Raw genomic sequence first — 16,430 nt, 5'->3', positions numbered from 1 at the left:
TAAAAACCACTAGTGGTTTTCCTGAAGTGTCACGTGGCCCAATCAGATTCTCGTGCCCGAGAGATGATTCGCTCATTTTATATGTTCCTCGTTAGTCGTGCTGACCACCGGTGCTACGCTGACGCGTGGAGCTACGAATACGCATGCCGTAGATTGTACCGTAGTTGCTTTTTTGGGAAATGGCACTTCTTTCAAATAATCGCCAGGAATACGCTGTGTACCGCGAAAGTGCAATCGCAATTTTTTGTGCATTGTCTAATATGCCCTCATTCCGTTGTACATTTTGTACTTTGCACCGCCAAAATGCTTTTCGCGTGACTATTATAAATTTATAATGCATGTTCATTAAAATAAATAAATAAAATAGTAGTAATATATAATGCCTGTTGCGTCGATTTATATGTAATATACTAGAGTGAAGATACGTATGCCTTCGCGAATTATATACTTCATTGATATATAATACTTTTCTTTATTTGTCTTTTTATATTTTCTATAATTTATATTGTTTTTCTTTCTTTCTCGAGTGTTAAATAAGTTCGGAGTCTCCATTCATAATTTTCTAATACACTATGTGGCTTTTATGCATGAAAATATCATTTCTTTTATTTAAATTTAAAGGTTGTTTGTTTTTATTCTTAAATCTTTTAGGATTTTTATTTTTAGTTCTTAAATTTTTACTGATTGCTCAAGATTTCTAAACCAATTTTATGTCTATACTTTACCGTCTTTGTCATTTATTTTTATTTTTATCACTAAACGATGATGTGATTGTATGTACACTCTTCAATCATGTGATTTCATATTGTTTAAATGGTGGTGTAACATTTATACCACAAAACCATTTAATCATGTTGTATATTTAAGTAATAAAAAGAAATGTAAAAACATACAAATTCATTTAATTTAATAAAAGTATCAATACTTAATATTGCTTTATTCAGGGCTAAATGAATTTGTATGATTTAGTAGAAGTAAATAAATAGTAGTACTACATATTGTTATATACAAAATTTAATAAATTTGTATGGTTTTATTTTTCTTTTTGTTACTTAAATAGACAATATGCTCAATCATTGTTCTTGAAATTTGTATTTCATTCTTTACTAAAATATAACATTTTCTTTTATATATATGTGCTTGAAATAAAAGAATATTATTTTCTTGAAATTTTCATCATTTCAGTATTATTCTAATTATCTTTTTGAAATATATAAAATAAACCTTAAAATATATATTATTTTGTTTTATTTTAAGAGAAAAAATTTATATATTAACAATGTAAAACAATTCTACATACTCATCTAATTATAAATTATAATAAGTCTGTTAACTTTAATAGAGATTATATTAAATGTCATATGAACCTAACATAGATATTTGATTATTACATGTATAAAATTATGTTTAAACGTTAAACTTTTATTTTAATCATTGGAGTAGATATAATAACTTCTAGAGGACGTTCTATAGTGGGATGTAATAATAATGAAAGCGATATAGAAAAATATTCAAAATAAAGTTAAAAATTAAATGGAAAAAAGTGCATATTTATATTTAATTTAATTATTAATTAACAAATAATAATGGACTAGCGGTATTTTTTTGCCGTGTGAGAGTAAAACTAGTATGTTTGTTTATGACTCAAATAACAGGAGAACACTATCACTCTATCACTTTCAGAAAGTGCGGCAGACGGATTATTTAGGGATTTATGGGAGGACTTTGTAACAACATTAATATTTTTTATCCCTAAGAATTCAACAGATGATTTATAACATTCATATATTTTATTTATTAATAACAATATTATACACACACATACATTTAAACCGAAAAAAAATGAGGCTTTATGAAAGGAGATCGAAGGCCCAAAGCATATACTTTAGTAGTCTTGCACCGGCCTGTGATAACATTGATAATGTATGAATTATGATATACGAATTATATTCTGGTTTCCATGGGAAATTTAAGATATTTTTAGTAAAATCCATAGTCGTGGGTCTCCCATGACTATCCTATAAGTCGGATAAGATAGTTATCCGCAAAATATCTTAAGATTATAATTAAGGCAAAAGTTATTATTTACGTATTTTCCTTTAAATTATATTGTTAAAGTTTTTTTTTCAAAAAGATATAAATGCATTCAAAAGGATTTTATGGAAGAAGCATATGATGGAAATATAATGGAACTGAATAAGTTATAATTAAATAATCATTCTTAATTTATGTTTTGAATTAAGAAATTAAAACCCTAACATTAATGACTTTCTTACATGATTTTTTAAAGAAGTAAAAACCCTTAACTCTAACATTAATAATTAAACTCGAAACCCTTAAACTCTAAATGATTTTTTTTCCTAAAAAAATAGTGCATATGTTAGCTCAAAGCTAAAAAAATTAATTGAAAACTTAAAAGTTAGTTAAGAAACTAAAATTTGAAAGTTAATAATTAGTTACTAATTGAATGATTTTTTTAAAAAAAATAGTTATTAAACCATTTGATATATGTAAAATGAGATTAAAAAAACTGTTTTTAAGTTCATGGGTCTACCCTCTTGTCAATCTGCATCAAGAGAGACTTTGCAAATTGTTTGATTCGCAAAATTGTCGTGTCTATTTGGTTGAGCCAAAATAATATGGTATTAAACGTAATTATATGGTTGATGTAATGGTATAAGATTTCAGCATGTATATGTGCGTTAACAATTTATTTAATAAAAAACTTATATTTGATTATCTTTATGTGTAAAATTCTCTTAATCAGCATTCATTGCAAGCGGAATTGGTCTCAGATTCATTAGATCGAGAGACAGTAATGATTTTTTATGTAGGATATAAAAAAATCCATTGTTTATTTTTGCTTTCTAAGAAGTATGTAAAATAATGAAAACAGGTAAATATAAGATAGAATTAATTGAAACATAATAATTAATATTTTTTTTGCTATTGATACTATTTTATTTTTAAATGACATATAAAACATTTCTTCTAAAACACAAATAAAATAAAAAGAGATCATTATAAACATTTATATGCACACTAGTCTTCTTAACAATAATTATAAAAATAAAGGAGATAAGTATAACTAACTAATAATTTTGCGAGTGTTCTTAACAAGTATCGATTAATGAAATATTTTAATTAGTTTAAAAATAAATATTAAATTAATTTTATGTTTTTAACACGGGATATTTTTGTTTTAATTAAATATAGCTTGATTTTATTTTCCTAATTAATGATCTGACAACATTTATTTTGTTAATATTGTTATCATTATATGTGAAAGAATATTACAAATTGAATTATTTTATTTTTTATCATTGCATATGCCTTCTGACTTGGAAGGGACAGCCCTGATGTTGGGTGAATAATGTAATATTATATCCAACTTTTTTTGAGGATGAGCGCTTATGCTTGGGCATAAATGATTATACACAAACAATTGCTTTAATAGGTTTTTATATTCATTCGGTATTTTTCAAGTAGTACCGAGATTAGTCATCTTGATCAAGTAAAGTTTTGGGTTGAAATTTCAGGAATGAAAAAAAAAATGATTGAACGATTTTTTTTTATTAAAGATGATTTCTCAGGTTTTTTTTGACAAAAATTAATTATAAAAAAATAAGTTGATACTCAGTATCAATATATCATGATAAAAAAATATTAATTAAGTATTAATCTTCGTTTTGAGCGTTAGATTATATCCTTTTGTATAAGAATTTATTCATAAGTTCAAATTTATAAAATTGAAGAAAGAACCTGCCAACGGTGAATCTTTAGTTACTTACCCCTTGATGTGTTTACTGTGCCACAAATATAATTAATTTCTGTATGAGAGTATTCCCATTCAGTATTGGCAAGGTGGGATGAGGAGGCCACCAGGGTTGATGAGGGGCGCGGAGAAAGATACTAAATTCACTATTGTAGTGGAAGAAATGCAAGTGGATCCATAAATTGAGGTAAAATCACGTGAAGAGAGTGCACTTTATGCATCTCATCATAGAGCATGAAGAACCATGATTGGTTTAGTTGGTGTAGTGGATAATATTTAATTTTGCTTAATTTAATCAGAATCGCAGGATTCCACAATGGTTTACCAGACCGAAGATATCTGGTCCCAGTTCTATCTGTGAAGGGCATGTGTGTCAAAAACGAGCAAAGAAGGTTGCAAAAACAGAAAAAACTCGCCGAGTACTCGAAAAAGATCCCAGGTACGATGAAGGGAAAGGGGCACGTGTCGCTTTTTATATGGAGAGATGGGAAAGGAAGGTTCATAAAGAACGGAACTTCTCCTTTTTGGTTTTTTAAGGTTACTAAATAAGGAATCCACCGGTCACGACCCTGTCAAAAACCCTGATATTTCGATGCCGTTTGTCCGTGAATCTGACACTAGTGTCTCGTACTTTTGGCACCGGGAAACATTATAGTTGTCACCCTTATTTAATGTTTATTTCGATTTTTATTTTTTATTCAAATAAAAATAGCATTTGATAACTCAAAACTTATATGAGTAAACCCTAACGTAGTCCCCAGATGTGGTAAAAAAATAAATATGTAATTCGTCGTTTAAAGCTAGATGCGAAAGTCGTAAATCCTTTCATTTAGTTCCCAAATTTGACATTTATTGTGATAATAGTCTTTGAATATGACCAAATTAAAATTTGTCCCTAAATTTGTATTTTATCCTTTACATTAGTTTATTCCATTAACTCGTGTTTATCTTTAACGAAGCCTCCTAATTAGCACCTTAGGTGCCTTGGTGGTACACACATGAAATGACCTTTATATTCCAACCAATAGGGGCTGGGATTATGCACCTTCTTCATATCCATTGCATCTTCATTTTGTGTTACAACTACTATCCTTGCCTTAATTTGGGAGCTAAAAAACCCTTGGAATGGAATTTTTTCAACTAGAAAAACAAATCAATTTCAATACTCACTTAGCCAACTTTCAAGATTACATTCCGCTTCCTTTCCTTTGTTTCCTCTAACCTCATCTCACTCCAACTTCGAAGAGTGGAACCGTAGGATGGATCGGAGTCACTTACCAAATATCAAATGAAGATCATCACCATATTCCACGAGGGTGAGGAACATAACATCATGACATATGGCACTATAACAATTTGATCTCTTGCTAACAAAAACTATTGATCTCATATGGGAGAGAGGGATAGGTCGCAAGTTCGAATTATCCTACTAACAAAAACTAACAATTAACATTTACCGATTAAAAACAACATTGATCTCATGCGCGATAATCATTATATCCTTTCCACAACTTGCACACATTCTAAAGATACTGTCATGGAGAGTGCAAATGTCATGCTTTATTGAAAGAGTACTGTAATCTCATTAAATATTGAATCTCGTAAGCTTGTGAAAGTGAAAGTAGCAAGCCAAAAGTAGGTCATTTAGTTGTATGTATGCATAACAATGGGGTGGATCGATGGTGGATTTGATTTTCTTTATCCTCTTCCCAATAAAATGCATGACGAACTCGAGTTTAGTTTAAAAGAGATGGATTTAAAAAATTAAATTCAAACCAATCCTTGTTGAGTTTTATGGGGTGAGGAAATTCATGAGTAACCCACCACACCCTTTTCTACAATTTTAATTACATTTTAATACTAATTACATTTTAGTTCAAATAATATATAAAAATGATTAAAAAACCAAGAACTTTAAAACAATCTTTTTAAAAATAAATATAGTTTGTTTTCTTATTTAATTGTTATCAAAAACAATTATTTATAATTTTAATATTTATAAAAAATAAAGGATTAATTAAATTTGTAATCCTTAATTTTTTTTAATATTTTATTTTATTTCTTGGACAAAAGCTTGACCGGTCAAATTCTTAATCTTTCCTTTTGTCATCTATTTTAGTCCATGTTGTCTATTTGTACGTTAAAGGATGATGCGGCTGGAATGGCACGTGTTATTTTTGAATTATTCAAGGGGGTTAATTTTCTAATAGTTAAAAATCTTTTAAAAAAATGTTTGCTTAACCTTTTAAACAAACAAATCTTTTGAACCAAAATGACACTGCCTTCACTTTCCATTTCCCGGAAAATAAGACTTAACATTTTGATGTAAAAAATGGAAGCCTTGACTGAGAGTGTTTGTATTCTTTGTGCATTGATGATGATTAGAAATTTCAAGCTCAACGTCAGAGAGTGAAGCCTTGAGCGACAATGTTTGATTTTTTCTTAATGATGTCTTCAAACAAAAAATGCAATTCTCTTTCACGCATCTCAGAGTACAAAATTACTCCTAACCAAGGTTTTAAACGTTTTGTATATCAGAGGACACTCCTTTCTCTTTTGCACTCCATTCATCCATCAACATTTCATATCAGAGTCTCATCGCCTAGGCCAAAAATGATGTTGTCAAACTCCTACCACCATGTCAAATATGGTGATGTTGATGGCGAAGGATAAAACTTCAATTTTTAAAGTGGGTTGGTGATAGAGCTTTGATTTTTTTAAAAATGGATTTGGCCCGTTCATCGTCGTCGGAGACGTTGTAGTGGACATCAAGGATCTGAGGTGCGAAGACAATCTTGAAAAATGTGTCACAAAGGACGTGTGGGCTCTGTTCGAAGAAACAAATTGGGTCCAAAACTTTTCTGACCTTTTATGTTTGAAATTTTTAAAAATATATATTAATATGAAATATATTAAGATAGATAATAATTAAAGGGTGTTACAGAAAATTTTATTTTTACTGTTCATTGTGCACCAAATGATATATATGATAAAAAGAATCTCTGTAATTATATATTTGTTCTATATTATTTTTCTTGTGTTGTTTGAGGAATCAAACGCACTCATAATATATTACCAAAAAAAAAGTGAAATAATATGTGATAACTGCTCTAGGTACCACTCTATTAAAGTACTCTTCTTGTGTTTGTGTTCTCCCAAAGCTTGATTATTTTGGATCATTTTTATAAATACCACTTTATTAGCTGCTGAGTGCTGCCACGTGCAACCCATTGAACATTATAGCTAGCCGTTCTATTAGCACATCCTCATCCTATTTGTGAAGTGAAATAATAAGGTGTGAATTAATATCGATCCTAGCGGCAAACAGCCTAGGTAGGACAGGGTCACAGTGGCACTTTATAGGATTATGAAGTGAACCTCCCATAATTGGAATGGACAACGTGCATGTGCTAGGCAAACCCCCCATACATTTCAGAAAGAAAAAAAGAAACGGAAATCTCATGGATATGGATAATTATTGTTACCCTTTTTGTCAAAACTTTTACAGTAAATATTAATTCTCGACCGTGTAATTACTAGAGTAAAATTATTCACATAAAATTTTTTATATATAGAAGAATATATTTTGAAACATGAATGATTTTCGAATCATGAAAGTTTACAATAATATTTTATAAAAAAAAGACTAATAGTTCTATTAATTAATAAAATGAGTACGGAGACCATTGTCCTAAGGGGGATCATGCCCCGGTACCGTCCAATTTTTTTATTTAGGTAAAATATGTTTTTTCTTCTACTAAAATTTTTAAAATTCAATTTATTTAATCCTTAGTATTAGTTAGGCCTATTCTCATTTCTTACATACACATGTTAATTTCTTATTTGGCTCTCCATATTTTGGTTTTAGAATGGCTTTTATTTAGTTTTTGTCTAAAATTCTTAAATTTTAATGTTATTGTAGGGTATAATTAATTCAAATTTAACTCAATAAGCTTTTTTTTTATGAGATTCTCTTTATTTTTCATTCATAGTATCCAAACTCGAGTTATTATATTAGAAAAAGGGAATTGTTTGTAACTCAAGCTTAACTATGAATGTTGATATTTTTGTATTTTGTGTATAGTGATATAAGATTAGAATTATAAACCTCGCACAAATTATCCAAATTCCCCCACTAATTCAATCTAGCTAGTGGTTCATATGAAAGTTAATTAATTGATTATATAAACTTGAGTACGGATGAAGATTTTTTTTTGGGGACGGAAGAATATTGAAACATGAAAGTTTCCTGTTGCTTAGCTTTTGATTGGCTGAAACCACGTGAACCATGTTGGATGTCCCAATCAATGAGATTCAACAGTTCTAAAAGAAATTAAAATTAACCAATGGATATCCTCGGAGAATAATTAGGAGAAAATCAAGGGCATAGAACTACGCGAAGCAAATATAATTAAACAGTAGGAATTATAAACATGGACTTTCATGCCCTGAATGTTGTAAAAGTTAAAGATATGGACAAGTGTCAATCATCAGTCAAATAATGCAAGCTCAGAGATAGAGAAAAGTGTGGGATGGTCTCGATAGTGTATTATAAGAAAAGTTTAAGGATGTTGACTCATATTCTAAAGTTAGTATCATCGGACACACCAAGGAAAGTTTACTTTAATACCCAAATAACTACATGTAATTAATAGAAGATCACGTGTAACAACTCCAACTCAATATAATTCAATTTAATGTAGTTCCATCTTATCAATTAACTCAATTTTGTTTTTTTTCCGTTTGTTCGTGAAAATAAAAAATAGTGCAAATAATTTATAATTATTTACACATCTTTTCATTATTCAATCAATTAAGTTAATTTTTTTTCCGATCAATCAAGAAAAATATTAGAAATATACTCTACTCTCCAATATATTGTGTTTCAAAAAACAAATTACTAGCAACTAATACATCTAAAAAAGAATTTTGTTTTTTAACTTAGACAAAAGAAAATACATCTACTTTTTTATGTGTAGGACTAGAGATGAGTGATTGACCATTTTGGATCATTTTTATAAATAAAATATTAATATGGATTTATTTTAAAATAATTTATCAACATAATTTTGTTTTTATCATCGATAAGTCAAAATTAATAGTTTGACTAATATGTTTTTTGAGAACATGACATGTCACATGTTCTTTAACACATGTCATGTTCTCATATATGATGTATTATAGTATTAAATTTTGTGCATGATATGAATTATTGCACTAGTTCAACATATTGCATTTTACAAAAATGAAGTAGGTCAGAGGGGTACTAGATGTTTCCACATATGTTGGACCAGACCAACATGGTATTAAACATGAGGGATATTACCATTGGCACCAACCTAATACCTCTTGGCCCCTACTAGCAAAGAGCAAATATCAAAATATCTTTTTCCCTAGTCCTTTTTTTTTTCTTTCTACATTCCTTTTATTTTTTTTTTCTCTTTCTCTTTATTTATTCCTTCATTCATTTCCTTTTTCCCTCTCCTCATTCACGCAAGTCTCCATTGTTTAGTTTTTTTTTTTTTTCGTAAACATAATGAAAGCAAGATTTCATATTATTTTTCAGGTTTTTTATTACACAATGAAATCATAACTTTGTTGTGTAAGAAAATTGTTACACAACGGTTTATTGTTATTCCATTTTTTAAAATGTATAAAAGAAGTTGGATTCTGATGCATAGTGTACAATTATATCTCAATTTTGTTGTACATTTTTTAAGGAAAAAATGCACAACAGACGTTTGATTTTGTTATATATTGTGCAACACAAATATAATTTTATTGTACATGTTGTATTTATCTCCTTTCCCTCGAACATTGAAATCGTGATTCCATTAGGCACTTTTTTCACAAACCCAGATGCACAACGAAATCGTGACTTCTGTTGCACTAGTGGGGGTGTGAAAGAAATACAACAAAATTATGATTTCATTGTACATTGAACAATAAAATATACAACAAAAACACAATTTTGTTGTACAACGTTTTTCACACCCCCTCTAATACAACAAAATCGTGATTCTGTTGTGTATTTTGGAGATTTTGAAATTTTTTTATTAACAATAACGACGAATAGCAAGGCGATTGGGACCAATAACAACTCCTAACATGAGGTATGTTAGGCATGCTTAACAACCTTTTTGCTTTTGGTCACAATAAATGGTTACCAAACTCATCATTTTTACCATCCGCACCCCTAAATTGCTATTTAAACCCCTAGTTTTTCAATTTTTCTTAAAACTAAAATATCCTTAACGTTTGGCATTCCTACAGCATATGAGAAATAAGTTTCCATTGTATATATTTAACAATATACAGGAGAAACACATTCTCATTGTATATCTTATCCAAATATACAATAAAAATATGTTTCCGTTGTATATCTTAACAAGATGCACAATGAAAATATGTTTTCAAAACATGTTTTGGGTTGTATATCTTGTTGAGATACAAAACAAAAACATGTTTCTACTATACATCTTAACAAATTCTTATCGAAATACATAATAAGCGTTTGTTTCAAGATATCAATTGTATTATATTCTCAAAAATCATATTTTTAAGAATAGTATAACTAGAAATGTTATTATTGAGTATATTTAAAAAATTTTTTGGTTACATTTTGATATTTGAAGGAATATATTTTAAAATTAAAAATAATTTAAATAAAAAGAAGTAACTTCTAATATTCTCATGGGAACGAAAATGTAAGAAAACATAATAAAAATAAAAGTTATAAAAGTAGTAAAAAGAGGAGTAATAACTTTCCCAAGAATAAATAATACCCAAAAATATATTTTTTTATACACGAAAATAATTTATTAAAACTTGTAATAAATAAGAGAATGTAATATTTCCATATATACATCCTCAAAAATAAACTTTTAATTCTTGAAACAAATGCACTTAATGAAAATTTTTGGCTGGGTCATGGGATGTCAAAGATTAGGAATATTTTCGTTAAAAAAACATTTTCTAAAAAAGTGGAGAACTTTAATAGCAATTGGTGGGTGCAAATAGTAATGCCTCTTCATTCGTAACAAACTATGAAGAGGGTTAACCAAACGTGGCCCAAATTGACGAATAACGGTGGATCTCTATTCCTCATATATGAATGGCGCGTTGTGAACAGCAATGTTGTATCTACTACTTTTTTCACGAGTTAAAGCCTTCAACAATCGATTCGGCCAAGGGTCCCAAAAAAAAAGTGATCCCAACCAAAAAAGCCGTTCAAAACAACATCGGAACCTAAGATCCACAGAACCTTGTTAAGCTCGAGTCCGAAGTTGTCCAAAACCTAATCCCCGTAATAATCCTCGTATAATCCGAAATTCTCCGTCTATTTTTTTTGTTTGGTTTCCGGAGATTTTGTCGTAGAGGGATCCTTTGGTGTAGGATTGTGTGTATATTCGGCGATGGAAGCTGTTTCGGATCAAGACACTAGTATATGCACCCACTGGTAAAAACACCTCGAATTTTCTAGAATGATTTTGGATTATTGTTTTCATAAACATGTAAATTAGCTATAGCCTATAGGTTTGAGTTCTTCATTTTAAAAAAATAATTGTTTTTTTAAATGTTTTATGCCAAAATGATAATAATAATAATAATAAATAAAAATTGTGGGAATTTGGGATTATTTGTTTGGTTGATGAAATCATGGAAGCATTAGATTTTTATTTTTTATTTTTTGGTTATGCATGATGATTGGTCTTTATCTTAATGGTATATGGTTTCAGTGATCGGGCTATCCCTGCTGCAAATATTGACTTGCATTATGCTCATTGCTCTCGGAAGCTTGAAAAATGCAAAGTTTGTGGTGACATGGTTCCCAGAAAAAATGCGGAGGATCACTATTTAAGAACCCATGCGCCGGTATGTGAAGCTGTGTTGGAAGTATATTAAGTTCATGAACTTAATATACTTCCAACACAGTCAGGGATTCTTAACTGCCTAATATTGATGAGTTCAAGCAAAATCAAATTGTAAAGACAACTGCTGAATGAAGTGGCTGACCTCTACATTTCAGAGTTCTAAGCATTGGCAAGAGTAGAAAATTGAATGCTTTTACTTGCCGAAAATTGTTAGTTCTGTTTAGTGCATGTTGTTTTTATGTTTCACAGTGTTGGAAACTCGTCAAGAGAGAAGCTGCAGATTGTAGCTTTTAGATTTTTCCTTGCCATTGACGTGAAACAAACGCCAGATGCACATATGCAAGTAACTGCAAACACAGTTAGTGATGCGGTGTCATAATCTTGTTGTAGGAGAATATAGTTAAAACTTTGAAATTGCTTGAGAGAAGTGAGGGTTCTTGGTGTTTTGAAACACCCCAACATGTGCATTGACACCAAAATTCTTGCAAGCTTCAGGAAGAAGCAGCTAAGAACCCAGAACGGATTCGGAGTTCTTACAGAGAAAACTCAGAAAAAAAGAAAGGAAAAATAATGCTTTGCTAATGTTTATTGAATTACTGACGTTGAATCTAATGAGGGAATTCTCTTTCCAAGGGTTTCCCCTTTCTACAAAACTACAACAGAGCAAATGCTAGGTTCCCAAATGCTAGCTAATCTGAAAAGCTTTTCCTTCTACCCCTTCTACTGTTTCGGCCAAGTCCCTGATATTCCAACCATAACCACCTTACTAATTCTATAACTTCCTAAATCTTATTAGAAGCACATTAAGAACAAACAAGACCCTAAGAGCTGTCATAGTTCTTGAGTAAGAAACCGTTCACTGGAACGCATCTAGAAGTCCTTTTACCAGAACAACTGGATCAGATGATGTTCTTTCATGGTTAGAATATTTGAAATCATTGAAGCATGACTCAGAAGATTTTGAGTGGCATGGGGTGGGGGTGGGAATGTCTAATGGATATTTTGGATACCACATCAGCCACCCTAAAATTGAATTGGACTTAATCACACCAGTCCTTTAAAAATTAATTCATAAACACATGGATTGGTTTGGATTTATGTACTATTTGTCTGGAAGGATGGGCTGCTGGATATTTGATAATTTAACTGTATGCAGTTGGTATAGTGAAGGATGAATGGAGATAAAAAGAAGACTTCTTAGAGCAGCTTTATTCATGGTTTTTTTTATTTTCCCCTTATTTCAGACAATGTGACTTCTTTGTCTTCTCTTTGCGGGTTTTAAGGTGTCATGTACTGAAGTTTGATGGAAAATTTGCTGTAACATGCAAAAGTTATTATGCCAATTGATAGTATTATGAATATTGTATGGTAGTGTTATACATGGCTGTGGATGCTTAAAACTATATTTTCTGCGACGTTTATTTGGTATGGTAAGAGTAAGAGCCTTTAATGAAAGAACCCATCACATCATTATAAGGAGAAAAGGGATGAAAAATAAAATTTGGAATACTGACTCACTAGATATGTTAGGGAAGGCTAACACCATCCTTGGTTAACAATGAAATAGTTGGGTAAACTGGCTATCTCTGAAGTGTCGATGCTTGCATTTTCTTCTCATAACTGATACTAATACTCTTGGATACTTCATTGATACATATCTATGAAGTATCCAAACCTATAAGAAAAAGTTGTGAAATCTAATTCTGTATAATGAGACAGAAGCACTTATAAGATAGAAAATGGAAGCACTGTCTATTGATGAACCACAAATGGAAGTTGTATGCTGTCCTCTTTATATTTTAAAAATAGTTTTATTGGCATATCAAATATGTATCTCATCCTATGCATGCATTATATTTGTGCTTCATAACTGGCTATATGTGTACCACCTCCCCCCTAAGATGGAAAGTGGAAATCCCCCTCCCCTCCCCCAAACCCAGCCTCCTTGGAAAACTGTAGCAGTCTTAAAGTCAGATTCAAAATACACTTATATGTTAGTTCTAAGCAAAAAGGTGGATTGGTGCAGGTTTCTTGTTCATTATGCAGTGAGACAATGGAGCGTGATATTTTAGATATCCATAAAGGTGAAAATTGCCCTCAAAGGATTGTCACTTGTGAGTTCTGTGAGTTTCCATTGCCAGCCATTGATCTGGCTGAGCATCAGGTAGTGTTTATAAAGAACTTTTGAATTGAGAAGATTTAATATACTTTTGCATTAATTTCAATTTGATATTTACATCTTTCAGGAAGTATGTGGGAATCGAACTGAACTTTGTCACCTTTGTAACAAATATGTTAGACTTCGTGAAAGATTCAGCCATGAAGCTCGATGCAATGGCATCCAAGATAGTTCTGTGGGCACTTCAAGGTAAGAAGTAACCTATGAAGCACTGACATCTCTCTTGTTTGAAATGTCGTTGTGTTAGACTTGTTTCCAACACCGACACACCCTAACACTTGTTCGACACTTATTATGAAGTTTTCAATTTAAAAATAACATTTTGCTGGCTTGAACACCTAAGTGGATACCCTTACGCGACTCAGACACTTGAAAAAACATAGAATGTTGGTTCAAAAAGATGAATATACCATCAATTTAAATATTTTATTGCATGTTACTCATATTTTATTTCATAAAAGTCTCTCTCTTTGTGTGTGTTTGCGGTGTCCCTATGTCCTATATTTTAAACATTAGACATGTCGAAGTGTCAGTGTCAGAGTTTGAGTGGTCCATGTAGCCAACCTCACCTAGTGGGATAAGGTTTTGGTGCTGTGTTCGTATTTTCTCAGTTGTAGCTTATTGTTCATAGACCGAATCCTGTAATCTCTCAATATAGTATGCATATCTATTTCTCACATCTGCATTTTTTTTTCTTTCTGTTTTAATTGTTATCATCCATTCTGAGGGTTAAGGAATAGTTATGTATCCCAATTATCTTTTTTGGAAAGCCACCTTATTAGGGGAGTTAATGCTTGCATAGCTGTTCCATTTCAAGCTTCAACATACACTGTTGGTTACTTCATGTTTCAAATCATGTTCCTTCACTTAACAAGTTAGGCTGTAAGGAGTATTGCTCCTTGAAATAGTACCAGAATCTCTATGACCAATTGGTCATGAGTTCTTTTCCCTTCCACCCTATTCGTAATTAAGTTGAATTCTAGCATAAGGTAGAGTAGGCTTAAGCATTATTCATGCATAAAACCCAAAGAAATCTTGCATGAAATGGTGTATTAGATATAAAACCAATGCTGAACCTCCCACCCAACAGCTTAAGCCTTTAGTTAAGTTGGTTCAAAACACTTCAAATCTTCTTTATTATATTTATATTGCTTCTAGAAAATTAATGTGTTGCAACTTTTTTATTATGGATAGAAACAATTAGGTATAATTTACAAGTTGCATATCAATACCATTAAATGTGAAGTCATTCATGTGCTTTCACCCAACATAAATTTGTAGATAGTTGGTTCATGACGTCGACATGGCATCAAAGCTCTTGTGTGATTTTGGGATGGAAATGCTTAGTCTCATTATTCCAGTCCCTGCCACCAAGGCAGGATCATTTATCTCCATGGCTTTGTGAATTCTCATTGCATATAAGCAGTAATTATTTCCCTATAAATATTTGTTAGTATAAACATTCTATAGCTAACTATATTATTTTAGATGAGTGCTAAGATGTACATTTACAGGAAAGTAGTAAAGACCCATCATTTAGTGGTTGTGATATACTGTCACACTGTTCTAACACGCACACGTTCCCAAACAAAAATGGATGAATTGGGATAAAGTAGATAGTATTGTGAGAATCTGAGCTTAAATTTATTAATGGATCAAATAGTGATCTGATACTATTGATGATCATAGACATACTACATGAAGTTATGAGCAAGCAATTATCATCTGTTTGCGTAATATTTGATTTCCCTCATAATTTTACGTCTGAGGACATCAATATTTGAAGTTGATTTCATTATTTAAGTAAATATATCAGGAAATGCTTGCGATGTATTGAATTTCTGATGATACGCCCTCCCTCTTTGCATGGCGTGGATGCAATAATTTATTTCTGACCTTTTTAATGCTTCACAAGGTCTCTCTCTCTTGCTTATAATTAAGCTATTTACTTGTGTTTTGTATGAAGGAATGTGAGAGAAGCTGAGAGAGAGCAAGGTGCTAGAAGAAGGCCTCCACTGCCGCCGCAGAACGACTTCTCAACTAAACGCCTTCTTTTCACAATAGCCATCACTGGTATTGCTGTCATACTGGGATCTTTTTTCCTACAGAAGAAGGCAGAGTCCAGTGACGTGCATTAGCAACAAAGCCGAATCATTTTAGGATCCTGCGTTTTCTGTATAATCCATTCCCCTGCATCAGAAGCCGGATGAGATATACTTTTGCTAATGTGATGTAGTAGAAGTGTAGAACACAATCGGCATTGTCATTTTATAAAATATATATTTAGTTATATACTTCATTGAAAATGACTGTAGCTCTGCATTTGATGAAAATAATTGAAAGTTTTAGGAAATCTTCTGTTCCTTTTTTATTTATTATGATACCGTAATGTTGGAAATTAAACGCTCTGCTAAGTGCTAAGGATTCTGTTAAAGACCTTGACCATGTGTTATTTTTGTACCTGGCCGCTAAAGCACGGGTAAAAGGTCATTTAATTTATCATCTCTACCTCTCTCTGACAGATTTACTACTAGCATGCCTAACATGGCTGTTAATTTAAATGCAGAGGCTCCCCATAGACGTAGAAACAGAGAAAGAAAAT

At 31.1% G+C, this 16,430-nt stretch overlaps 1 protein-coding gene across 1 annotated transcript; it reads left to right on the top strand.

Annotated features, from left to right (window-relative positions):
- Window positions 1-10,910: 10,910 nt before the first annotated feature.
- On the top strand, window positions 10,911-16,262 carry LOC100527695 (uncharacterized). Its single transcript, NM_001349611.1, has 5 exons — window positions 10,911-11,234; window positions 11,515-11,650; window positions 13,676-13,813; window positions 13,896-14,017; window positions 15,795-16,262. Exons 1-5 carry the CDS (start codon window positions 11,191-11,193, stop codon window positions 15,964-15,966), a joined length of 612 nt encoding a protein of 203 aa, NP_001336540.1. The 5' UTR covers window positions 10,911-11,190; the 3' UTR covers window positions 15,967-16,262.
- The last annotated feature ends 168 nt before the right edge of the window (window positions 16,263-16,430 follow it).

This window comes from Glycine max, chromosome 2, assembly GCF_000004515.6.
Source record: "Glycine max cultivar Williams 82 chromosome 2, Glycine_max_v4.0, whole genome shotgun sequence".
Lineage (NCBI taxonomy): Eukaryota > Viridiplantae > Streptophyta > Magnoliopsida > Fabales > Fabaceae > Glycine > Glycine max.
Note: the sequence above shows the minus strand (reverse complement) of the source record. Positions and strands in the feature narration are given on the sequence as shown.